A 27,288-nucleotide genomic window follows, 5' to 3' on the forward strand; every position below is an offset into this window, starting at 1 on the left:
GACTTTGTTGCGCACACCATGCTGTCTGAGTCCGGGCATTCGGGATCTCGACTGTCGGAACCCTATACCACACCCAGGAAAAACTTACCCCATCCCTAAACAAACCAACAACAGGCGACTCCTAACACCTGGAGGCCCAGAGGAGACCATGTTAAATGTGAATGTGGACAGCTACCATTGCAGAGTTGTGGTCTATGGCCAGTGACCAGTGTCGAACCTGCCGACACCAGTCAGGAGGTGTGTCAGCAAACGCGTCGAAGCACACGCAACAGTAAGCGTTGGGCTCGGCGCCTTGCTGCACTATTATATTCTCCCTCCACGCCGAAGAGGATAGTAGGGTATGAAATATGGCCTGTCAGCACGTCGGCTCAAAATTTTGAAGAAAAAAAAAAGCATGTCGACCTTTTTCATGTCGAACTTTTGACCATGACGATAAAAAGGCTGTCGAACTTTTGACCCTGTCGACCTTTTGACTGTCGACCTTTGGACTCTGTCGTCCTTTTGACTGTCAACCTTTTGACCCTGTTCACCTTTTGACTGTCGACCAATAGTGGTCAACCTTATGACTGTCGACTTAGAGTCAATCTATCATGAGTACGTTTTTGTGTTGATGTTAGTAGTTTTACCATTCGATGGCGGCATTCCCCCATCGAATGGTAAACATTTCATTGTGTTTGTGTTAGCATGGTGCCACCCCCCAGCCAGCCATGCTGCAGTGCTTCTGTGCAGGCGTGGCCATGCTGCAGTGCTTCTGTGCAGGCGTGGCCATGCTGCAGTGCTTCTGTGCAGGCGTGGCCATGCTGCAGTGCTTCTGTGCATGTGTGGCCATGCTGCAGTGCTTCTGTGCAGGTGTGACCATGCTGCAGTGCTTCTGTGCAGGTGTGCCCATGCTGCAGTGCTTCTGTGCAGGCGTGGCCATGCTGCAGTGCTTCTGTGCAGGCGTGGCCATGCTGCAGTGCTTCTGTGCAGGCGTGGCCATGCTGCAGTGCTTCTGTGCAGGCGTGGCCATGCTGCAGTGCTTCTGTGCAGGCGTGGCCATGCTGAAGATGTTTGCGCATGCAAAAATCATATGAATATATATATATTTTTTTAAACAAATTCTTCAGCCATCATTTGATGGTGGGCTTGCGATGTCCATCCCTATGCGCCAATTATAAAGCGCAATGGAATATGCTGGTGCTATATCAGTAACTGTTGATAAATATATTGCGGATGGTTCCAAAAGGACACCGCAGCATCGGACACAAGGAATAAAACGTGCGGCTATATTGCCTGAGTACAGTATGAAAGGATATGTTCAAATTGGCAAATGTATCAATATAAAAGTATTATATACTGGTGTGGTATATAGTGACTCTGATGATGGCGACATTCCACTGCGCTTCATGTCACCAAGATATATATTAAAAAAAAATTTGGTTAGAGATGCCACTAAGTAGGTGGCAATGCCTTAACCGTATATGTGTTGAAAGGCCACTGGGACCTCTTCCATCCTTGTCAAGGGGAGTGCTAACCTTCTCTCCTTTCATACAACACGGTCTTATAGTACGCATCTCCGGTATATATCGCTCAACCAATTTACCTCCTACTCACTTACGGCGACTCCATTATAACGTCTCATATGCCCTTATTCCCTCTAGTTGCATACCCCAACACAGCCTGTACCGATGTATTTACATATATTTGCGAGTATCACCCCAAAATATCTCCTAAAGCTGAAAAATTAAATATGCACAGAACTAACCAATGGCCTTTCAGAGGCGTGGATTTAGGTTGATGCACCCGAGCCCCGTCTCTCTTTCTCTGTGATTGTCTGGGCGGAAGCGACGCCATCTTTCGATTGGCAGGTAAGGGGCCGTGTGGACACGCGGAAGTGCGACCTCTAGTGGACACTCCAGGGTACTGATCCCTATCTGTGTGAAGGCGATTAGGCGCAGCGCGTATCTATGTTCAGACGAATTACAGACTAATACAAATCTTTGCAGGGATAACGGGGAAGAGCAGAGGATTAGGAATTGGCTTAGAGCAGAGTCTTGTGCACGGTTGCAGAATAGTAAGAGGGATTTAGGAAGGATCAGCCCTATTCAGAAGAGGGGTACTTCTGCTGGGAATATCAGTCTATCTGCTGAGTATGCACTAAAGGTCTTGAAAAGGCCTCTGACAACCATGCTGTTATTAACTTTTATAATGGACTGCGCAAAATAACCCTAAATATGTATGTGGGTTACTCACTGAACCTTGCCATACTTCTCATGTTGGTCCTGCACACACTCATATTTCAGCTCAGCTCCACCATTTATTCTTCTCTTCTGTAGCCAAATTTACTTCAGCCGCTGCTTACATTTCTCATAATACACAACCAGGGTCGCTGAGATATGGCCAGGCCTGGGTATACGTTGGGTGTGGCTGCCTGAGGATGGGGGAATGCTGGGGCTAACAGCAGTCATCCCTCCCCGCAGCCCCTAGTACTTCACTATAGATGTATCGGACCCAGAGCCTTGGCTGGGATTGCATGTGATATATCACAAGCAAAATGACCACATGCCATATATTACATGCAATCCTCCCGCCCAGAAAGCTGCCGGGGCGGTCGAAGGGTGGTCTCTCGGAGAAGTTGCAGTAGTGTATGGGGGCCATTACCCTGCACCCAGCCACCTTAACTTAACTGCTGACCCGCAGCCTAACCCTAACACCCCCCCCCCCCCCCTCTTGTAAGGGCAAAAACCTAACCAAGTGCTTATTCTAGCTCCCTGCATCCAAGGCCCGTGCAGTTCCTCTTCCCTGCCTGCGGTGTCACTCTCTGTTGTGGTGCTTCAGTGTGGTCTGTATTTCAGCACTGATATACATACCATACCCGTGCTTTTGAAAGATGCAGGTCGGGGATTGCAAAAGAAATGTGTTTGGTCATATGACGCTGAGTTGAGTTGGTTCACGTATATTTTCCGGCGCCGACGCGGAGATTCCTGGTTCCAGATATCCAGATAACAGACGGATCTCTCTCTCTCTCTCTCTCTCCGACGCAGAAATGAAAAGCATGTGGCAATGTGAAACCTTCCTAATCCCCCTAAATCGGGGATGGATTGTGTCTTGAGCTGTCATTAAGAGGAGGGGTGCAATACGCACAGCCTATTACCCTTCTGGGGGTCTGTTGTGTCCCCTCCATTGCATATATGGCTCTGAAACATTTATGTGCTTATAAAGCTATTTGCTTCTGCGATTCATACAGGCCAGGTTTTCAGGATATCCTCAGTTCATGTCATTCTGTCCCTAGCACCTGTGCGACACATCAGCTTTCTGCAGATGGCATGTAGAAATATGCAGAGAAAAAAAAAGAAAACAAATCACCAAAAACATGATGCGGCGGGAGGTTCACGCGAAAGATGATTTCCTCCCAGTCCCTCTAATCCACATGTCTTTGTAAGAAGGTTTACGTGACCTTCCAGCGCAGCCAGATTGGGCTTTATTGTGAACGCAGTCAGATGCTATGAGTGCGGAGTCCCAATCTTCTATTCCGAGGCAAATAGGGTCTCCGACTGTGTAGCCCATGGGACCCCTGATGTCACTCTCTGCAGTCCTGCTGTCCCTCACCCTTGTGCTCTCCTCCTGGGTAGGTGAGTAGGTAAATTACTTTTAATAATAAATAATGGGAGGTGTTCATCATAGGGGTGAGGGGCGCACAGGAGGGTTACGCCTTAATATGAGGGAATTACTTGACACTGTCCAGGTCACAATTTTATTTATTTTTTTAAATACCGTACAAGAGAAAAATTTCTTTGGCGCATATTTTAGCTTGTCACAAATGTACGGTTTATATATGTCCCTGCTTGGACAATGTTTGCTGTCTTTCACCATAGTGCAAGGTGAAATGGTATTCCTTTGTTAATTTGGATTATCCTTTGTGATGCTTTACTATTCATTGTGTAAAATCTAAATACATCTGTGTCGTATTTTTGGCTCGGTTCTGTTTGTGTGCTTGCTAAGCTTAGCCGTCAGGTAGGATGGCCAATCCCAGCTGGGGAAAACGGTCAATTCTGGGATTCCCGGGATTGGCCTCCTTATGGTGGAGTGGGCAGGAAGACACAGGGAAACAGGGCGGGAGGTGGTGGAGGGGGCGGCTGGCCGTGTGTGTGTGGGGGCATGCAACGGAGAGGGTGTGTGAGGGGACAGCAGATGCGGCGCAGAGGGCAGGAGGTGGCGGCTGGCCATGGGGAGGGATGCAACAGAGAGGGTGTGCGGTGACCGGTGGACAGGGTGTGCAGAGGGTGGTGGACACAGAGCACCCCTAAAATCACGCTGCTCAGCCATACAGCATGTTTTATGGGCAACGCCTGAGCGGAGCGCTGCTAGTGCTCAGTGCTACCCGGCAGGGCTGCCATCAAAAATTGTGGAGTCTGGGACTGACAAAATAGTCCGGGCCCCCCTTCCCTTTCTCGAACAGTTGGAATGACTGGTGAGACCTGTCTGCTGCACTGGTCGCACAACTCAACCTCTACATTGCTTCAAGGGAAATGTAAACTTTGTTTATGACAAGTTATACATTATAAACTCCAGTCCTGGGCCCCCTTTCTGGCTGGGCCCAGGACTGGATTTCCTGCAGTCCCCCTTTGATGGCGGCCCTGCTCCCTGGCAGTAAGGGATCAAATGTGCGTTTCAATCATATGATTCAAATCCCAGCCGAAATTCCCGAGATCCTGCCGATCCCTACTGTCACTATTATTACCATAACCCAAAGAGAGGTTTAAGTCAGTGGAGGCAAGTCATGGCGATTGTAGTGCTGTGGACAGCTGAGGCATGCTGGAGGTTCTAGAAGGGAGGGGGGGGCTTTGTATTTTGTCAGTCCAAGGCCCCACAATTTCTGACAACAGCCTTGATTGTGGATGTGCATTGTAAAATGCTTTCATTCTGCGCCCGTGTTCCTCAGTGTCCTTATCGGCTCGGGTGCAGAACGGGGTCCCGACAGTCATTTACCTGACGTCGGGATCCCGACTTTTAAAACACCGGCAGACGGGTTCCCGACGGCCACCGGCTATTTTTCCTTTGTGGGGGTCCACAACCCCCATAGAGGGAGAATAGAATAGGTGGAGAGCGTAGTGAGCCACCGTGCCCGCAAGGGGCTTTGTTGCGCTCGCCATGCTGTCTGAGTCCGGCCAGTCGGGATCCCGATGACAGGCTAATGACTGTCAGGATCCCGACTGTCGGAACCCTTTACCACACCCATCTACTCTCACCCTCAGGAGACTAGGGGTGCGTCTAGGTATGCGGAAGTGGGGGGGGGGGAGTGGCACAGTGCCCACTGGTGTAGATGCTACATCACAATCTGCCCCCAAAGGCCCCCATACACTTGTTGAACTTGTCTGAGGGACAAGTTGGACCCGATTGACCCGGAACTTCCTCCGCAGTTTCCCTGGAGTGCTGCATGAGATTTGTCACTTGATGTGCCATTTTTTACATGCAATTTGGTCCAATAAATTGAATAGATTTATCTGGCCAAATTGCATGTGTACAGATGGGAGGTCCTAGGGGATGCCAAGCGTGCTGGGAGGGTGTGGCCAAAACTGTGACATAAAAAGGTCAGGACTGTTGTCTTTGTCTGTGATGTAAACAAATGTTGGAATTAATGATAATAATAGTATGTCGTTGCCTGTACATTTCTGGTTTTAGCTAAAAATCTTTAGTTATGGTAAAATAAATTGTTTATTTTATGGTGCTGAAATCCTTATTAAATCATAAAAAAATAAATAAATATAGAACAACCACAATATACTTACCGACTGCTCCGCTCGCTGTGCTCTGACATGGCTGCGGCCTGCGGCTGGGGGAATGGGATCATTTGGTCTACAGTAAGTTGGTTGACAAGCATTAGGTCGACACCATTAGGTCGACATGGGGATAGGTCAACATGGGTCAAGGTCAACATGGTTCTAGCAGCGAGCACAGCGAGCGATGCGGTGCACTTGAAGCTGTGTCCATGTCGACTGTGTCGACATTCAGGTAAAAAAAACAGTGAAAAACCCCATGTCGACCCTTTGACTGTGGACCCAGACATTGTCGAACTAATGACCTGTCGAACTAATGACCTTTCGAACTATAACCAAGTCGACCTTTTCCCATGTCGACCTAGACCCATGTTGACCTCCTCCCATGTCGATCTAATGGTGTCGACCTCATGACTGTCGACCATCATGCTGTAGGCCAAATGATCCCAATTTCGGTGTTTTATTGTTTCTGTGTAGGGTAAATACTGGCTGCTTTATTTTAACACTGCAATATAGATATCAGTTTGAAGTACACCCCTACCCAAATCTAAAGGGCCCCCCACAATTTTGAGCCATTTTCTGAGCGATTTTAACAAATCCCTCAGAAAATGCCAGAAAAGGCATGTAAATCGCTGTGTATATATAGCCCACACAGCGATTTCCATGCGCGCCCCCGCCGTTCTGAATCTGCACAAGATTCAGAACGGCTCTGTCGGTTAATTCAGTGCAGATGCTCCTGCTCATCTCCCGCATGTGTGGTGTGGGGATGAGCAGGGCCATCTGAGCGACTGTCACTGACAGAAGACGCTGAAGCCGTCGCACCGCCCGCCTTCTTCAGTCACAAGCTGCACTGCTGCCAGGGAGAGGACGCGACGCTGGACAGACTCGCCTCGTCTGGTGCCACATTGACCCCTGCGCTTTTTGGCTTTCCAGGCAATTGCGGCGGGGTGAAGGTTCCTGGCGGTGGCGATGTGAAGGTCCCTGGTGGCAGCGGGGTGAAGGTTTCCGGCAGGGGCGGGGTGAAGGTTCCCGGTGGTGGCTGGGTGAGGGTTCCCGGCAGCGGCCAGGTGAAGGTCCTCGGGATGAGTGTTGCCCCACACAGCCACTCCCTTCTGGCAGACGCTCCGGCGGATTCTTTTGATTGCTGCTGGGACACAGGGGGGGGGGGCACCGCTCTGACCCCATCCTGCAGTATAAAAGATACAGCGGCACCTGGAGCAGCAGGACCGACACACAAACGGATTCCACTGGACAAGAGGACTGACCAGCGGTGGACCTATAGGTAAGTACAGTGTGTATGTGTGTGTCATTGTAGTATGTAATAAAGTTCTATTTTTATTATGTGTGTTTTTTTTAACTATTTGCATTGTTGTAGAACTACAAGTACCAGTTGGCCCTTTATTGCTCCGCATGATGGGACTTGTGGATCTCCAAATCCCAGCATGTGGTGCAGGCTTGCTAAGACTTGTAGTTCCACAACAATGTAGAATAGTATATTCTATTTTTAATACTACAATCAGCCCCGGGACAGCCCCAGGCTTCAGGTCGGACAGGGAGTATCCTGGAGGGGGGATGGGGGGGGACTCCTTCATGGGGGGGTCCCAACTCCGCCAGGGTCCCTTCCTGGACTGACCAGCCACAAGGATGAATGCTTTGACCAGGGGAACTTGCGTAAAAAGTTTCCCCTGGCTGTGGCATTACCCTGTTGGCTGTTTGGGCCCGGTGCTGGTTGCCAAAATACAGGGGGACCACTACTCCTTTCGCCCCCCGTATTTTGGGAACCAGGACTGGCCCTTGAGCCTGATGCTGGTTTTAGAAATCCGGGGGAACCCAAACATTTTTGGCCCCTCAATTTCTAAAACCAGGACCGGCTCTTTCAGCCCGGGGCTGGTTCGAGCCATGGGGGGGGACCCTACGTCGATTTTTTTTTATTATTATTTATTTATTCTTTCAATATTTTACATTAGACAGCATTGAACGGATCCCACTGAACCGTGCAATGCTGCCACTCCATACGTATTTGGCGACGTATATATGGCCACTAAAGTTTTGTGATGTAGTGCGTTTGTTTACGTCACACTCTGTGACAGTTGTGACAGATTTGAAATCTCCCATGCTGAATCTCCCGTTATGAATCTCTGGCACAGATCTCTCTGTATGTGGCTCATTATCTGAGAGAGTGACATCTCCCATGCTGAATCTCCCGTTATGAATCTCTGACACAGATCTCTCTGTATGTGGCTCATTATCTGAGAGAGTGACATCTCCTGTGCTGAATCTCCTGGGGCCTACATACGCAGAGATTTGTGCCAGAGATTCATAACGGGAGATTCAGCACGAGAGATTTCCCTAAAAACAGAATTTTCAGATAATGAGCCACACACACACAGATTTGTGCCAGAGATTCATAATGGCAGATTCAGCATGACAGATTTCAAATCTCTCACAGAAACTTCAGGGGAATAAAAAAAGTATTCAAAATTTAAATAAAGGGGTTGAACTAAAGCCTGGGGGAGTGTCACCTTCTTTGTCTATATATATATATATATATATATATATATATATATATATATATATATATATATATATATATATATATATATATATATATATATATATATATATATATATATATATATATATATATATATATACACACACACACATACACACACGGAATCGGTACATCTGTCAGAATGAACTTAGGTCTACAGTCATTAGGTCGACCCCATTACCCCGTTAGGTCGACTGGCAGGAAGGTCGACCTGATTTAAGGTCGACAGGACTTAAGGTCGAATTTGCATAAAGGTCGACATGAGGAAGGTCGACTGGTCATAAGGTCGACATGGGTTTTTCACTGTTTTTTGATCCGAATGTCGACACAGTCGACATGGACACAGTTGGCAATGAGAATCGGACCCTCGCATCGCCTGTCGGCACATGTCGGCTCAAAAAACAGTGAAAAACCCCATGTCGACCTTATGACCAGTCGACCTTCATGCAAATTCGACCTTAAGTCATGTCGACCTTGGCCCATGTCGACCTTAAGTCAGGTCGACCTTCCTGCCAGTCGACCTAGTGGGGTCGACCTAATGACTGTAGACCTAAGTTCATTCTAATAGATGACCGCTTCCCCTATAAAATGCAGTATTGGCGCAAATCAATGTGCGCTGGTGGCCTAGTGCACATTCACTTGGAGCGGGCACCACACAGGGAGAGCCGGATCATCTCCATTATATCTATCTATCTATATTGGTGGCAGTGGTTATATATATATATATATATATATGGAAGGCTTGTATTGGTGGCAGTGCTCATATATATATATATATATATGGCTTGTTATTGGTGGCAGTGGTTATATATATATATATATATATATATATATAAATAAATAAATAGGGGTGCCTTATCATTGGTGGCAGTGGAGCTGCAGCAGCAGGGGGACGTGTGAGCGGGCAGGCGGCTTGAAGTACCGCCAGAGGAGGACAGGTGACAGGGAGACCGGGAGTTGCTGCGGGTAGGCAGCAGATTTGTGGAGTGGGTGAGTGGCTTTTTCCCCCTGCTCCGTCTCCGTGCGGCGAGCAGGGGGAGGGGGGAGGGAGCAGGGGGAGGCGGTGGGGCGGCGGGTACTGTGCTTTCGTGCGGCGAGCAGGGGGGGGCGGCGTCCGGCGTGGCAAGGGGGGCGGCGTTGTGGGACATCAGGGCGGCGTCAATGTATGTGGCTCATTATCTGAGAGAGTGACATCTCCCATGCTGAATCTCCCGTTATGTATCTCTGACACAGATCTCTCTGTATGTGGCTCATTATCTGAGAGAGTGACATCTCCCATGCTGAATCTCCCGTTATGTATCTCTGACACAGATCTCTCTGTATGTGGCTCATATCTGAGAGAGTGACATCTCCCATGCTGAATCTCCCGTTATGTATCTCTGGCACAGATCTCTCTGTATGTGTCTCATTATCTGAGAGTGACATCTCCTGTGCTGAATCTCCTATTATGTATCTCTGACACAGATCTCTCTGTATGTGGCTCATTATCTGAGAGAGTGACATCTCCCATGCTGAATCTACCATTATGTAGCTCTGACACAGATCTCTCTGTATGTGACTCATTATCTGAGAGAGTGACATCTCCCGTGCTGAATCTCCCATTATGTATCTCTGGCACAGATCGCTCTGTATGTGGCTCATTATCTGAGAGAGTGACATCTCCCGTGCTGAATCTCCCGTTATGTATCTCTGACACAGATCTCTCTGCATGTGGCTCATTATCTGAGAGAGTGACATCTCCCGTTATGTATCTCTGACACAGATCTCTCTGCATGTGGCTCATTATCTGAGAGAGTGACACAGTGGCGTAACTATAGCACCACAGCCCCCGCGGTCGCGGGGGGGGGGGGTCGCTGCGGTGCTATAGTAATCCCCCCGTCCCCCATGCTTACCTGTCCGCGTGTCCCGGCTCCCCTTCTGGCTTCAAACAATGCTATGGAGACGGACCACAATAAAATGACCGCCCCATAAAGCAGACTGTTCTCCGAAACTGTCTGCGGTATGTGGGCGGCCATTTTATCGTGGTCCGTCTGCATAGAATTTATTGAAGCCAGGAGGGGAGCCGGGACGCGCGGACAGGTAAGACTGCGGCAATGGAGGGAGGGGGCACAGGGGGCAGGCACGGGGGGGCGGCCAGACGGGCTGGGAGGGGGGGCGCCTCCCTCTCATTAACGGCGGGGGGGCGCCCCAAACAAAGCTACGCCGCTGGAGTGACATCTCCCATGCTGAATCTCCTGTTATGTGTCTCTGACACAGATCTCTCTGTATGTGGCTCATTATCTGAGAGAGTGACATCTCTCATGCTGAATCTCCCGTTATGTATCTCTGACACAGATCTCTCTGTATGTGGCTCATTATCTGAGAGAGTGAAATCTCCCATGCTGAATCTCCCGTTATGTATCTCTGACACAGATCTCGCTGTATGTGGCTCATTGTCTGAGAGAGTGAAATCTCTCATGCTGAATCTCCCGTTATGTATCTCTGGCACAGATCTCTCTGTATGTGGCTCATTATCTGAGAGAGTGACATCTCCCATGCTGAATCTCCCGTTATGTATCTCTGACACAGATCTCTCTGTATGTGGCTCATTATCTGAGAGAGTGATATCTCCCATGCTGAATCTCCCGTTATGTATCTCTGACACAGATCTCTCTGTATGTGGCTCATTATCTGAGAGAGTGAAATCTCTCGTGCTGAATCTCCCGTTATGTATCTCTGACTCAGATCTCTCTGTATGTGGTTCATTATCTGAGAGAGTGAAATCTCTCGTGCTGAATCTCCCGTTATGTATCTCTGACACAGATCTCTCTGTATGTGGCTCATTATCTGAGAGAGTGACATCTCCCATGCTGAATCTCCCGTTATGTATCTCTGACACAGATCTCTCTGTATGTGGCTCATTATCTGAGAGAGTGACATCTCTCATGCTGAATCTCCCGTTATGAATCTCTGACACAGATCTCTCTGTATGTGGTTCATTATCTGAGAGAGTGAAATCTCTCGTGCTGAATCTCCCGTTATGTATCTCTGACACAGATCTCTCTGTATGTGGCTCATTATCTGAGAGAGTGACATCTCCCATGCTGAATCTCCCGTTATGTATCTCTGACACAGATCTCTCTGTATGTGGCTCATTATCTGAGAGAGTGACATCTCTCATGCTGAATCTCCCGTTATGAATCTCTGGCACAGATCTCTCTGTATGTGGCTCATTATCTGAGAGAGTGACATCTCCCATGCTGAATCTCCCATTATGTATCTCTGACACAGATCTCTCTGTATGTGGCTCATTATCTGAGAGAGTGACATCTCTCATGCTGAATCTCCCGTTATGTATCTCTGACACAGATCTCTCTGTATGCGGCTCATTATCTGAGAGAGTGGCATCTCCCGTGCTGAATCTCCCATTATGTATCTCTGACACAGATCTCTCTGTATGCGGCTCATTATCTGAGAGAGTGACATCTCCCGTGCTGAATCTCCCATTATGTATCTCTGACACAGATCTCTCTGTATGTGGCTCATTATCTGAGAGAGTGAAATCTCTCATGCTGAATCTCCCGTTATGTATCTCTGACACAGATCTCTCTGTATGTGGCTCATTATCTGAGAGAGTGAAATCTCCTGTGCTGAATCTCCCGTTATGTATCTCTGACACAGATCTCTCTGTATGCGGCTCATTATCTGAGAGAGTGACATCTCCCGTGCTGAATCTCCCATTATGTATCTCTGACACAGATCTCTCTGTATGTGGCTCATTATCTGAGAGAGTGAAATCTCTCATGCTGAATCTCCCGTTATGTATCTCTGACACAGATCTCTCTGTATGTGGCTCATTATCTGAGAGAGTGAAATCTCTCATGCTGAATCTCCCGTTATGTATCTCTGACACAGATCTCTCTGTATGTGGCTCATTATCTGAGAGAGTGAAATCTCCCGTGCTGAATCTCCCGTTATGTATCTCTGACACAGATCTCTCTGTATGTGGCTCATTATCTGAGAGAGTGACATCTCCCGTGCTGAATCTCCCGTTATGTATCTCTGACACAGATCTCTCTGTATGTGGCTCATTATCTGAGAGAGTGACATCTCTCATGCTGAATCTACCGTTATGAATCTCTGACACTAATGTCTCTGTATGTGGCTCATTATCTGACAGAGTGATATCTCCCATGCTGAATCTCCCGTTATGTATCTCTGACACAGATCTTTCTGTATGTGGCTCATTGTCTGAGATAGTGAAATCTCTCATGCTGAATCTCCCGTTATGTATCTCTGGCACAGATCTCTCTGTATGTGGCTCATTATCTGAGAGAGTGACATCTCCCATGCTGAATCTCCCGTTATGTATCTCTGACACAGATCTCTCTGTATGTGGCTCATTATCTGAGAGAGTGATATCTCCCATGCTGAATCTCCCGTTATGTATCTCTGGCACAGATCTCTCTGTGGCTCATTATCTGAGAGAGTGACATCTCCCATGCTGAATCTCCCGTTATGTATCTCTGACACAGATCTCTCTGTATGTGGCTCATTATCTGAGAGAGTGAAATCTCTCGTGCTGAATCTCCCGTTATGTATCTCTGACACAGATCTCTCTGTATGTGGTTCATTATCTGAGAGAGTGAAATCTCTCGTGCTGAATCTCCCGTTATGTATCTCTGACACAGATCTCTCTGTATGTGGCTCATTATCTGAGAGAGTGACATCTACCATGCTGAATCTCCCGTTATGTATCTCTGACACAGATCTCTCTGTATGTGGCTCATTATCTGAGAGAGTGACATCTCTCATGCTGAATCTCCCGTTATGAATCTCTGACACAGATCTCTCTGTATGTGGTTCATTATCTGAGAGAGTGAAATCTCTCGTGCTGAATCTCCCGTTATGTATCTCTGACACAGATCTCTCTGTATGTGGCTCATTATCTGAGAGAGTGACATCTCTCATGCTGAATCTCCCGTTATGAATCTCTGGCACAGATCTCTCTGTATGTGGCTCATTATCTGAGAGAGTGACATCTCCCATGCTGAATCTCCCATTATGTATCTCTGACACAGATCTCTCTGTATGTGGCTCATTATCTGAGAGAGTGACATCTCTCATGCTGAATCTCCCGTTATGTATCTCTGACACAGATCTCTCTGTATGCGGCTCATTATCTGAGAGAGTGGCATCTCCCGTGCTGAATCTCCCATTATGTATCTCTGACACAGATCTCTCTGTATGTGGCTCATTATCTGAGAGAGTGAAATCTCTCATGCTGAATCTCCCGTTATGTATCTCTGACACAGATCTCTCTGTATGTGGCTCATTATCTGAGAGAGTGAAATCTCCCGTGCTGAATCTCCCGTTATGTATCTCTGACACAGATCTCTCTGTATGTGGCTCATTATCTGAGAGAGTGACATCTCCCGTGCTGAATCTCCCGTTATGTATCTCTGACACAGATCTCTCTGTATGTGGCTCATTATCTGAGAGAGTGACATCTCTCATGCTGAATCTACCGTTATGAATCTCTGACACTAATGTCTCTGTATGTGGCTCATTATCTGACAGAGTGATATCTCCCATGCTGAATCTCCCGTTATGTATCTCTGACACAGATCTTTCTGTATGTGGCTCATTGTCTGAGAGAGTGAAATCTCTCATGCTGAATCTCCCGTTATGTATCTCTGGCACAGATCTCTCTGTATGTGGCTCATTATCTGAGAGAGTGACATCTCCCATGCTGAATCTCCCGTTATGTATCTCTGACACAGATCTCTCTGTATGTGGCTCATTATCTGAGAGAGTGAAATCTCCCGTGCTGAATCTCCCGTTATGTATCTCTGACACAGATCTCTCTGTATGTGGCTCATTATCTGAGAGAGTGACATCTCCCGTGCTGAATCTCCCGTTATGTATCTCTGACACAGATCTCTCTGTATGTGGCTCATTATCTGAGAGAGTGACATCTCTCATGCTGAATCTACCGTTATGAATCTCTGACACTAATGTCTCTGTATGTGGCTCATTATCTGACAGAGTGATATCTCCCATGCTGAATCTCCCGTTATGTATCTCTGACACAGATCTTTCTGTATGTGGCTCATTGTCTGAGAGAGTGAAATCTCTCATGCTGAATCTCCCGTTATGTATCTCTGGCACAGATCTCTCTGTATGTGGCTCATTATCTGAGAGAGTGACATCTCCCATGCTGAATCTCCCGTTATGTATCTCTGACACAGATCTCTCTGTATGTGGCTCATTATCTGAGAGAGTGAAATCTCTCGTGCTGAATCTCCCGTTATGTATCTCTGACACAGACCTCTCTGTATGTGGTTCATTATCTGAGAGAGTGAAATCTCTTGTGCTGAATCTCCCGTTATGTATCTCTGACACAGATCTCTCTGTATGTGGCTCATTATCTGAGAGAGTGAAATCTCTCGTGCTGAATCTCCCGTTATGTATCTCTGACACAGATCTCTCTGTATGTGGCTCATTATCTGAGAGAGTGACATCTCCCATGCTGAATCTCCCGTTATGTATCTCTGACACAGATCTCTCTGTATGTGGCTCATTATCTGAGAGTGACATCTCTCATGCTGAATCTCCCGTTATGAATCTCTGACACAGATCTCTCTGTATGTGGTTCATTATCTGAGAGAGTGACATCTCCCATGCTGAATCTCCCGTTATGTATCTCTGACACAGATCTCTCTGTATGTGGCTCATTATCTGGGAGAGTGACATCTCCTGTGCTGAATCTCCCGTTATGTATCTCTGACACAGATCTCTCTGTATGTGGCTCATTATCTGGGAGAGTGACATCTCCCATGCTGAATCTCCAGTTATGTATCTCTGACACAGATCTCTCTGTATGTGGCTCATTATCTGAGAGAGTGACATCTCTCATGCCGAATCTCCCGTTATGAATCTCTGGCACAGATCTCTCTGTATGTGGCTCATTATCTGAGAGAGTGACATCTCCCATGCTGAATCTCCCGTTATGTATCTCTGACACAGATCTCTCTGTATGTGGCTCATTATCTGAGAGAGTGACATGTCTCATGCTGAATCTCCCGTTATGTATCTCTGACACAGATCTCTCTGTATGCGGCTCATTATCTGAGAGAGTGGTATCTCTCATGCTGAATCTCCCGTTATGTATCTCTGACACAGATCTCTCTGTATGTGGCTCATTATCTAAGAGAGTGACATCTCTCATGCTGAATCTCCCGTTATGTATCTCTGACACAGATCTCTCTGTATGCGGCTCATTATCTGAGAGAGTGACATCTCTCATGCTGAATCTCCCGTTATGTATCTCTGACACAGATCTCTCTGTATGCGGCTCATTATCTGAGAGAGTGGTATCTCCCATGCTGAATCTCCAGTTATGTATCTCTGACACAGATCTCTCTGTATGTGGCTCATTATCTGAGAGAGTGACATCTCTCATGCTGAATCTCCCGTTATGTATCTCTGGCACAGATCTCTCTGTATGTGGCTCATTATCTGAGAGAGTGACATCTCCCATGCTGAATCTCCCGTTATGAATCTCTGACACAGATCTGTAGACACCCAAAAGGAGGAGTTACCTTATAGATGCGGTGGGGGCCGTGCCTCCCCAACCTCACGGATCTCAGTCTGGAGTCTTCTCTTGATACAGGAATGGGCACAGAACACTCGACCACTGGGTTAGGTTGACCTTTTATTTTCAAAGCAGTCACTATGGACGTCAACCTCTTTCAGTTAACAACTTAACAATATTATCACAACAAGTGAACAAATTGTAATAACATTCAAGTAAACGGACATGTTTTACAGTGCAGTAAACATTCAAGTAAAAGGAAATGTTTTACCATAATGTCAGGCAATACAGAGAAGGAAACGTTTTACCAGCATACTAAACAGTGCAGACAAGGAAATGCTTTACCATAATACTAGGCATTACTCCTATAATCAATCAGTACTTCTGACCTCTATTTACTGTAGATTCTTTGCATGCATATAACCTAGGGTTACCGGTAACCATTACCCTAACTAAAGTCCCGGATTGCAGGTCCTAATAACCTGACCCGTGCACAGGGGTTTCGGTGGGGCCCAAGCGGTGCTCCTATCTGAAGATGGATCCGATATGATATCCCGGCGGTCGGGATCCCGGCGGTCGGAATCCCGACACTGGAATCCCGACCGCCGAAATCCCGACAAGGGGGGGACATGGATCGCCCCCCCTTGCGGGCTCGCTGCGCTCGCCACGCAGCGGGCCCGGTGCCTCGCTACGCTCGGCACGCTATTATATTCTCCCTCTATGGGTGTCGTGGACAACCACGGAGGGAGAAAGTTTCGGGATTTCGGCGGTCGGGATTCCAGTGTCGGGATTCCGACCGCCGGGATCCCGACCGCCGGGAAATTAACCGCATCCCCTGAAGATGGGCCAGGAGAAAAACAATATAAGAAGGGCTCTTGGTTTGCTGTAAGCGGGGTCGCTTTACTAGGGCGTGGGTGAATCCCACTTGGAGTCCTGGAAGGGTTAGATCACTCTCAAGTGTTGGTAAGGAGGCCTTTGGGCCCTTATAGTTACCCTGTTTCCTTACCCAGGCGTCCGGCTGGGATCAGTAAGTCTTCACCAGTGCTGTGTACCCTCCTGGGAGTGCTAGTGTGGGCGCCTAGACGTTGCCACAATCAGCTACACAGGACTACTGGCCACTGGCCTGCACTGTGGCTCTCTATGCGGCCTCAATGGGTACAACCCTGTCATGCGCTAGGGGTGTCCATGGGTCCCTGACCCTATAATGTGCCTGGCGGGCGATATAATAGGGGTGGTAGGCAGGGGCACAGTGTGCAGTAAGGTACCTGTATCGGCTGCAGGTGCTGGTTCCAACCAGTCTCGATCTCCCGGACTCTGTCACCGCTGATCTGTCCCTGGTGACTGCATCAATGGTGCCTCTGCTGTCCAGGCTCTGCTGCTGCTTACACCATGCTGCTGGGCTCTGGCTACTATGCTCTGTGCTACCCACGTGCTGGCTGCTGGGCTCTGGCTGCTGGGCTCTGTACTGCCCACGTGCTGGCTGCTGGGCTGGCACTTAATATTTACTGCAGGGCTCTGGCAGCTTGACACTGTGACTGCTGTGTTCTCTTGTACAGTTTGCACGCTGCCTGACTGGCTCCTTCTCTCACAGGCTGGGCTGCCACTCATTACTGGAGCTCTGTGCTGCTCAAGTGTCTTTCAGGCTGCATGGAGAAGTCTCCTCTCTCTGTGCTAGCTGCTAACTTCCTCAGTCACCTCTGACCTCTCTCTTCCTGTCACACTCCAGCCTGTCTGTGTTTAACTCTTTAGGTCTGAGCTGTGCCTAGTGCTGGGGTATATTAACCCCTGGTTAACTGGAATGCACGGCACCTATTATTCCACAGTTATGGGGTGTTACATCCGCCCATACTTTTTTATGTGCGTGTCCTCACGCCACGCTCTCGGAGACATAAGTCCGAACCTTTCAAAGTTCTGAATCCGTAAAGTCTCTTTCGCAGTCCGAATACTACCGACAGTTATAACAGTGTCAACATAAATGAACAACCTATACATATATACATAAATATATAACATCAGAACGGCATGAGATTATTACAGCTGGAGCTTATTCTCGGTACCGGGCTGGAGTCCTCTACAGGTTCTGTGGTCAGTATAGCCGGGATGGACGGTATGCTCCACCCTACGTTCAACAGCAGTTCCTGCGGGCCCCTGGGCATGCTCCCGGGGGCGACGGTAGGGAACTCCGTCTGTCGAGAGCATGACTTAGACTGGTTGCAATGTACCCAGTGCAGTCGAGTCCTGTCCGGTTCTCCACTTTGGTGGACTTTGATTGCTGCCGTCGGGCTCTTGGTGACCACGTAGGGCTCGGCCTCCCATTTATGGTGAAATCTACGCTGGGGATGACTGTTAACGATAGGGGTGGGGTGATTCCACTCCTCTGCTGCGACCGGCTTCTCTCCTCTATTGTCGGGTACGAGGTTCACTCTTGAGCGTAGATGCCGTGAGACTGGGCTGAGGGAAATCGGTGCCTCCATCTGTCCACTTTGGCACCAATGGGCACGCCTGCGGAAAGGACGCCTGTCGGGGCCCTGCCAGTTTCTTCTCTCTGGCACCCCACCTGGACCAGTCACGTTCACCGCTTTGGCACCCTGTTCCTCCTCCACCACATCGAACTCCACCGTCTCGCCTTCTCTGAGACTGCACAGAAGTCTCCGCGAGTGGCTCTTCTTTAGGGCTGTCCGATGGACAAAAATGTCATCCCTTGTGTCGTTCCGGTTGATGAAGCCATATCCCCTTCGGATGTTAAACCACTTGACCGTCCCTTGGGTACGCGGGGCCAGCACTCTCTTCTCCACTTGGCTCCCCTGGACGCAGATTATGTGCCGTTGGGTGATCTCCCCAGTCTGGTCTTGGTTAACTGGTTCCTGCTTTAACGCTGCAATCAGCTCTTCAGGGCAATTCCTTAGTATGTTCATGCCCAGGATGATGGGAGCAACTCTCCCTTCCCCGCAGGTGATCACTAAATAACCCTGCCTGGGTAAGCGGGTTCGTCCAATCTGCAAATCTGCCTCCCAGTACCCGTTGCAGACGACCTCTCGGCCATTGGCAGCGACCACCTTCACTTGTGTGGGGGGCTGTCTAAACGGTACTTTTCCCCAATACTTTTGGAGAGTGGGTAACTGTATCATGGATACCTGTGACCCGGTGTCGATCATGGCCACTGTCTCTATCCCGTTGATCACTACTGGGATCCTCGGGCATTGTCCTACATATTGGGCCCACCATTCCTCCGGGTCTGAGTCTACTCCCGGTGTTCTCCCCGAGGTTCGGCCCTCATCCTCGGGGCATTGCAGTTTAAATGGTCGGACGAGGGGCAGTTTCTCTCGACGTGCCTGGCCTCCTGACAGTGTCGACACATGGGCTGGCCTTGATGGTCGAATGGGTCTGAGGCTCGCCTCCCATATTCTCGGGGTGGGTCCCATCGATTCCGGTTCGACTGCTGTCCTTCCATCTTCCATCTGGCCTCCCCGCGGTTAGCCGCGGTTTGCTGTGTCAGCTGGCGTATGTCTCGCTCCATTGCAGCCATCACGAGGGTCAGGTCTTCCACCTGGCGCTGGAGGGATTGGTCTGGATTTCCCGCTGGCGGTTGGCAACTCTGGATGGTCCGGTCTTTTAATCGGCCGACTTGTTCAGAGCTCGTGGCCACAGATCCTCGATCCCCCGCCATCTCCGGATATTCTGCTTCGGGGTCAGTGTGATTCCCAATGGTCAGGATGGCGGTGTTCTTAAAGTCGGCAAAGGACTTTCCCGGCATCTGCATCTTTAGGATTCGTAGCTGGGTCTTGATGATGGGGTTCGACGCTCCCTCCACGAACTGGAGAGTGAGAGCCTCGTCACTGTTACGAACCTCATCTTTGTCGGCCGCTTGGATGAGCTTCAGGGCCTTCTGTAGGCTAAGGGCGAAGTCCCGGAGGGTTTCGCCTGGTCGCTGTTTCCGACCGTAGAGTTGCATCTTCAACTCTGGGAGGGTGGCGGTCTCGAAGATCGTGGCAAGCCGGTTCAAGATCTGGTCGGTGTCCTTCTTTTGGTCATCATCCCACGATTCGACCTCGCTAAGGGCAGAGCCCGTGAGTTGGCCGATTAGGATCTGTACCCTCTGTTCTTCGCTCGGGGTGTAGAGCTGGGCCATGGACTTCATCTGGTTCCTGAATGCCGTGAACGCGGCGCCCTTGTTGGGGTCCCCACTGTAAGTCAGCATCCATGGGGCCCCAAAGTAATAGGGTAGCGTGATGGGAGCATGAGGGAGGGCTGCTGGAGCAGGTACTGCCACTGGAGGGGCAGCCTGTTGGTCGCCGTTGGGGGGCACACCGGGTTGTCCACCCCCAACCTGTACTGCGTCCATCCTGGTATCAGATTATACTCCGCGTCGACTATATCCTGTTCGTGACGCCAGAAAACTGTAGACACCCAAAAGGAGGAGTTACCTTATAGATGCGGTGGGGGCCGTGCCTCCCCAACCTCACGGATCTCAGTCTGGAGTCTTCTCTTGATACAGGAATGGGCACAGAACACTCGACCACTGGGTTAGGTTGACCTTTTATTTTCAAAGCAGTCACTATGGACGTCAACCTCTTTCAGTTAACAACTTAACAATATTATCACAACAAGTGAACAAATTGTAATAACATTCAAGTAAACGGACATGTTTTACAGTGCAGTAAACATTCAAGTAAAAGGAAATGTTTTACCATAATGTCAGGCAATACAGAGAAGGAAACGTTTTACCAGCATACTAAACAGTGCAGACAAGGAAATGCTTTACCATAATACTAGGCATTACTCCTATAATCAATCAGTACTTCTGACCTCTATTTACTGTAGATTCTTTGCATGCATATAACCTAGGGTTACCGGTAACCATTACCCTAACTAAAGTCCCGGATTGCAGGTCCTAATAACCTGACCCGTGCACAGGGGTTTCGGTGGGGCCCAAGCGGTGCTCCTATCTGAAGATGGGCCAGGGGAAAAACAATATAAGAAGGGCTCTTGGTTTGCTGTAAGCGGGGTCGCTTTACTAGGGCGTGGGTGAATCCCACTTGGAGTCCTGGAAGGGTTAGATCACTCTCAAGTGTTGGTAAGGAGGCCTTTGGGCCCTTATAGTTACCCTGTTTCCTTACCCAGGCGTCCGGCTGGGATCAGTAAGTCTTCACCAGTGCTGTGTACCCTCCTGGGAGTGCTAGTGTGGGCGCCTAGACGTTGCCACAATCAGCTACACAGGACTACTGGCCACTGGCCTGCACTGTGGCTCTCTATGCGGCCTCAATGGGTACAACCCTGTCATGCGCTAGGGGTGTCCATGGGTCCCTGACCCTATAATGTGCCTGGCGGGCGATATAATAGGGGTGGTAGGCAGGGGCACAGTGTGCAGTAAGGTACCTGTATCGGCTGCAGGTGCTGGTTCCAACCAGTCTCGATCTCCCGGACTCTGTCACCGCTGATCTGTCCCTGGTGACTGCATCAATGGTGCCTCTGCTGTCCAGGCTCTGCTGCTGCTTACACCATGCTGCTGGGCTCTGGCTACTATGCTCTGTGCTACCCACGTGCTGGCTGCTGGGCTCTGGCTGCTGGGCTCTGTACTGCCCACGTGCTGGCTGCTGGGCTGGCACTTAATATTTACTGCAGGGCTCTGGCAGCTTGACACTGTGACTGCTGTGTTCTCTTGTACAGTTTGCACGCTGCCTGACTGGCTCCTTCTCTCACAGGCTGGGCTGCCACTCATTACTGGAGCTCTGTGCTGCTCAAGTGTCTTTCAGGCTGCATGGAGAAGTCTCCTCTCTCTGTGCTAGCTGCTAACTTCCTCAGTCACCTCTGACCTCTCTCTTCCTGTCACACTCCAGCCTGTCTGTGTTTAACTCTTTAGGTCTGAGCTGTGCCTAGTGCTGGGGTATATTAACCCCTGGTTAACTGGAATGCACGGCACCTATTATTCCACAGTTATGGGGTGTTACAGATCTCTCTGTATGTGGCTCATTATCTGAGAGAGTGAAATCTCCCGTGCTGAATCTCCCGTTATGTATCTCTGACACAGATCTCTCTGTATGTGGCTCATTATCTGAGAGAGTGACATCTCCCGTGCTGAATCTCCCGTTATGTATCTCTGACACAGATCTCTCTGTATGTGGCTCATTATCTGAGAGAGTGACATCTCTCATGCTGAATCTCCCGTTATGTATCTCTGACACAGATCTCTCTGTATGTGGCTCATTATCTGAGAGAGTGACATCTCCCGTGCTGAATCTCCCGTTATGTATCTCTGACACAGATCTCTCTGTATGTGGCTCATTATCTGAGAGAGTGACATCTCCCGTGCTGAATCTCCCGTTATGTATCTCTGACACAGATCTCTCTGTATGTGGCTCATTATCTGAGAGAGTGACATCTCCCATGCTGAATCTCCCGTTATGTATCTCTGACACAGATCTCTCTGTGTGTGGCTCATTATCTGAGAGAGTGACATCTCCCATGCTGAATCTCCCGTTATGTATCTCTGGCACAGATCTCTCTGTATGTGGCTCATTATCTGAGAGAGTGACATCTCCCATGCTGAATCTCCCGTTATGTATCTCTGACACAGATCTCTCTGTGTGTGGCTCATTATCTGAGAGAGTGACATCTCCCATGCTGAATCTCCCGTTATGTATCTCTGACACAGATCTCTCTGTATGTGGCTCATTATCTGAGAGAGTGACATCTCCCGTGCTGAATCTCCCGTTATGAATCTCTGACACAGATCTCTCTGTATGTGGCTCATTATCTGAGAGAGTGACATCTCCCATGCTGAATCTCCCGTTATGTATCTCTGACACAGATCTCTCTGTATGTGGCTCATTATCTGAGAGAGTGACATCTTCCATGCTGAATCTCCCGTTATGTATCTCTGACACAGATCTCTCTGTATGTGGCTCATTATCTGAGAGAGTGACATCTTCCGTGCTGAATCTCCCGTTATGAATCTCTGGCACAAATCTCTGCGTATGTAGGGCCCTTAACTCTCTCTGCACATGTTGCATCAGCCCCACCTGCAGTGCATATGATTTTGTCCATTAGAGAGTGATTGTGCCTTTCCGAGTGAATCAGAATAACCCCCAAGACCATTCGGCGCTGGATCCCCCGCCACCACTTGTGCTGTGGTGGCATTGTTAGTTACCCCTCTGATTGTGCAGTCACTTCTTCCCAAAAAGCCGAAGCCTCATTGGTTACTCTGAGTCTGTGCTGCCTGGGCAGGTGAATATATAGGGTGTAAATCTTATCTAGCACAACCTCAGGGTTTTGAAGATCGACAAAGTAATAAGAATAATTCTGGAATGTTTAAGTTCTGTCCGAGTAATATCTGCTGTTTTCACCGATACCTGTGACATTTCCTCTTGTAGTTAGCGGCCTCCAGTGTTACAGCTGCAACATCATCTCCGGAGCCAAGTACATCGATAAGGGCTGTACGAGCCCAGAGACCATCACCTGCTCCCACTCGCACAAGGGCTTCAAGCAGCGATTCTGCATCAAGATTGAAAGCGGTAATCAGAATATTCAGTATCTGTTATTATTACCTGTTACTTCTATGGTGCTAAAGGGGGCCTGACAAGCAGCTAAATTCAGACCTAATCGCAAGGAACATTTTACAGCAAATGGACAAAATCATGCTGCACTGCAGGTGGGGCAGATGTAACGTGTTCACAGAGAGAGGAAGATTTGGGTGGGGTGTGATCAAACCGAAATCTAAATTACAGTGCAAGAATAACGCAGCCAGTATTTACCCTGCACAGAAACAAAATAACTCACCCAAATCTGACTCTCTCTCCACTTGTTACATCTGCCCCACCTGCAGTGCAGCATCGTTTTGTCCATTTGCTAACAAAGTGTGGCCTGTGATCAGCTCTGAATTAGTGGGTAAGCATAAACAGTGTACAGATGACAAGAGGAACAAGAATGCAAAATATATAAAGCGCGGGATTGGCAACCAATCAGATTATACTTACATAGCTCCCAATGTTCTAGATGTCCCAGACTCCTCTAAGTGACAAAGCCCCAAAAGGGGTATGGCCTCTGCAAAAGGGGTGTGGCTTCACAGGAATGATGCGATCGCAAGCTGCACCTTCCATTTTCTGTCACTAAGCCCCCGCCCTTCTCTTCTGTCAATACACACTATGCAGATATGTTCACACCCTTCCAGACGCCCCCTCACTGCGGCAGGACACAGTGAATGGGTCAGTGGGAGAGTCCCCCAACTTGTAAGAGTTGGGAGGTATGTACTTGGGCTGGAGAAGCTGGAAGTGCGAGAGTTTGTCTGAGAATGGGCGTAATTTTAAAGTGGCAATAGTGTACACGGCAAAACCAACCTGAATTTTCCTTTCAAATGATTGCCGCTTTAAAAAGATGGCAGTTTTTGGAGAAAATCCTGCTGGGGCAAGAGGGCCCTGCTCGTGAGATCTCACGGCACCATCAATAGTCATACATGGCCTCAATATGTTTTATTGTCTGAGATGTTCACGTTTCCTTGAGTGCTTTGTCTATCCATCTAGTTATCTATATATAAAATGCTAACTACTCCTTCTCTATGAGGTGAAGTACCACCACTGACCACTAGAGGCCACTCGATGGACCAAATGACTCCTTTGTGTGCTAAAACATGACAGAAAGTGAAAGCAATTTTTGCAGGGACTGTTCTGTTTCAAACTTGCTGGATATGGCGAGAGGGAGCTGTGAAGACAGAGGTTGGAGGTAGGAGCAGGGGTATGGGTCATTGGGTCGACCAACTTTAGGTCAACATGCATTGGGTCCACTGAAGATCGACACCTAAAATAGGTCTGAAGGTTGACACAAGCATTAGGTTAACAATGGGAAGGTCAACATGAGTTTTTCATGTTTTTTTGCTCTAAATGTCAACACAGTCGACATGAACACCATCTAAGTGTACCGCGAACCCTCGCATGGCTCGCTGCGCAAGCCAGGCTTCGGGCGCACTTATTTAGTCTCCCACCACCCCCGTAGTGGATGGTAGGGCATGAAATACCGCCTGTCGGCACATGTCGGCTCAGGAAAAAAAGGAGAAAAGCTCATGTCAACATTCTGACTGTCGACCTTCCAATTGTCGACCTAATGCTTGTGTCGACATTCCGACCCTGTTGACCTTACCCATGTCGACCTATTTTAGGTTTTACCTAAGGCCTGTGGACCTTCAGTAGTCGACCCAATACATGTCAACCTTAATAGGGTGACCATATACCCGGAGCATATAGGGACTGGGGGTAGGGTGGCGCGTTTGTGGGCTAAAAACTGTCACTGCTCAAAGTGCCATTAAAAACTGTTACAGCTCAAAGTAAAAGTACATTGCGGACTCCGTCATCGTGACGGGTTTTTATCTAGCAGTGTAATAAGCAGCACCTACAATACAGGCGTGTCCAAACTGTGGCCCTCCAGCTGTTGTGAAACTACACATCCCAGCATGCCTTGCCATAGGTTTAGCATTCCCTAATAGCAAAACTGTGGCAAGGCATGATGGGACTTGTAGTTTCACAACAGCTGGAGGGCTGCAGGTTGGACATGCCTGGTTTGTCAATCTTTTCCGCTTGATATGTAACATGCTGACAATTCTTATTATAGTATCCCGCGCCATGCACCGATTACTGTGGAAGTATATAAAAATCTATTATTTCACTCAGCATCCGTATACTTCTACATTACTGTATGTTACTTCTAGTGACAATCAGATTTTGCTTATGTACCCCTGGCGACATCAGATATTATCTGTATACTCATGGATTCTGATATTATTTCCAGGGTTTTATTAATGCCCGCAGACTGCTAATTAAAAAAAAAAACTGCTTTTCCATACACTATCTTTTGTAGAACTACTAGTCCCAGCATACTGCCACTTTGTCCACAGTCTATCAATCTCCAATATACAGGCAGCTCGACCTTGCCCTCTACTGGTGGCTCTTGGTAATGACTGTTCTTCCATCTTGGACAGATGTCTATGCATTATCATACTGATTGTAAGCCAGTGGCCGTATGGTGGCTATAAAATGTCCCTTTAATCAGGGACACATATGAATTACACAGGTTCTCTGGCTGGATGACTTCAAATCTGCATCAGCCACAGAACCTGTGTAACTGTATAAATCCCTGATTAAATCTGATGCATTGGCCATCAAACAGCGGTACTCTCATTCTAGGGAGTAGTGTGTATCTAATGTTGTTTTCTCTTTGTAGTGGTGCTGGGGAAGCTTCTGACCAGTGGTTGCGCCACGTCCCGTCACTGTCAGCAGCAGGAGCTGCCGGGTGTCCGGATCCACTGCTGTGACACTGACCTGTGTAACCGTGCCCCACGTCTCACCCTCCACCGCCTGGCCCTCCTCACCCTCTGCCTCTTCTGGGTTGTCGTCCTATGATACTGTCCGTATGGAAACATTCATCTGCCCCATTCTCCGGACTCTGGACGTGGGTATGACATTTCGATGGGCGGGCAGAAATTGGATTTTGGGATATGGGGAATGGATTCACATAACATACCAGGCGGTTCCGGAACTCTACGGGGATCTTATTTCTTACGTCACCAGATGCTTTCAATCTATTGGCTGTACTGTCGGAACCGCACCTAGACGGGCAAATCGCCATATTACATTTGGGTCTTTATAAGGAGGACGTCTAATTTCAGGGTGTTGTCCTGTGAAAACCCACCCAAAACATGTGATAATTTTCATCATTCTGAGGGAATATGGGTAATAAAGTGGGCGGAGCTAATTTATTGGGTATAAGTATAAAGACACCTTTTAAAATACAAATCATTCAGTTAATTGAACCAATATATATAAGAAGGCTAACACAAGTAATACAAATTTGCCTACTTAAAATCATCACGCTGGGTACTAAGACTTTAAAATGATAACATTGTACCATTTTGCCTAAAATCACCTGTTGAGTACTGAGAAACACACTGTGAACTGATCATCCTTTTCAATGTATGCAACCACGGAAACAAATGCAGGACTGTGTCCATAGTTACAGATAATAATGGCTACAGTTGCTAACAGTGTTTATATAGATTTCAGCAGATTATTTCAGGTAAAAAACTTTATTCAACAACAGGAGATCCTGTAGATCACAGTACACAGCATAGTGACTTTAAGTAGGCAAAATTATCCTTGGGGTGAATTACCCCTTAATAGAAGTCAACAAATATTCTGGAAAGGTGATTTCTAAAGTGACTTTGGGTACTTGTGTATTATCACGACGCCCACAATTTCCATCGTAGGGCATTGTACAACGAAAAATCGCGTTGCATCGCACTGTGATTGGACACGATTTTTAATTGTACATGCACCCAGATGCCTGATTCCTATGTCAAATGCCCCCCCAGACCCGATTTTTGATTGTACACCCACCCTGATGGGTAATGACTATGTTAA

The 27,288-nt window shown here is 48.2% G+C and overlaps 1 protein-coding gene and 1 non-coding gene across 2 annotated transcripts; one reads left to right on the plus strand and one right to left on the minus strand.

Annotated features, from left to right (window-relative positions):
• Positions 1 to 1,407: 1,407 nt before the first annotated feature.
• Positions 1,408 to 1,536, minus strand: LOC146040040 (U6atac minor spliceosomal RNA). Its single transcript, XR_014463212.1, has one exon. It is a non-coding gene; the product is annotated as a U6atac minor spliceosomal RNA (small nuclear RNA).
• Positions 1,537 to 2,988: 1,452 nt separating this feature from the next.
• On the plus strand, positions 2,989 to 27,288 carry LOC146036528 (uncharacterized). Its single transcript, XM_083160506.1, has 3 exons — positions 2,989 to 3,611; positions 23,257 to 23,397; positions 26,093 to 27,288. Exons 1-3 carry the CDS (start codon positions 3,545 to 3,547, stop codon positions 26,269 to 26,271), a joined length of 387 nt encoding a protein of 128 aa, XP_083016632.1. The 5' UTR covers positions 2,989 to 3,544; the 3' UTR covers positions 26,272 to 27,288.

Source organism: Crinia signifera, chromosome 9 (assembly GCF_055691185.1).
Source record: "Crinia signifera chromosome 9, ASM5569118v1, whole genome shotgun sequence".
Lineage (NCBI taxonomy): Eukaryota > Metazoa > Chordata > Amphibia > Anura > Myobatrachidae > Crinia > Crinia signifera.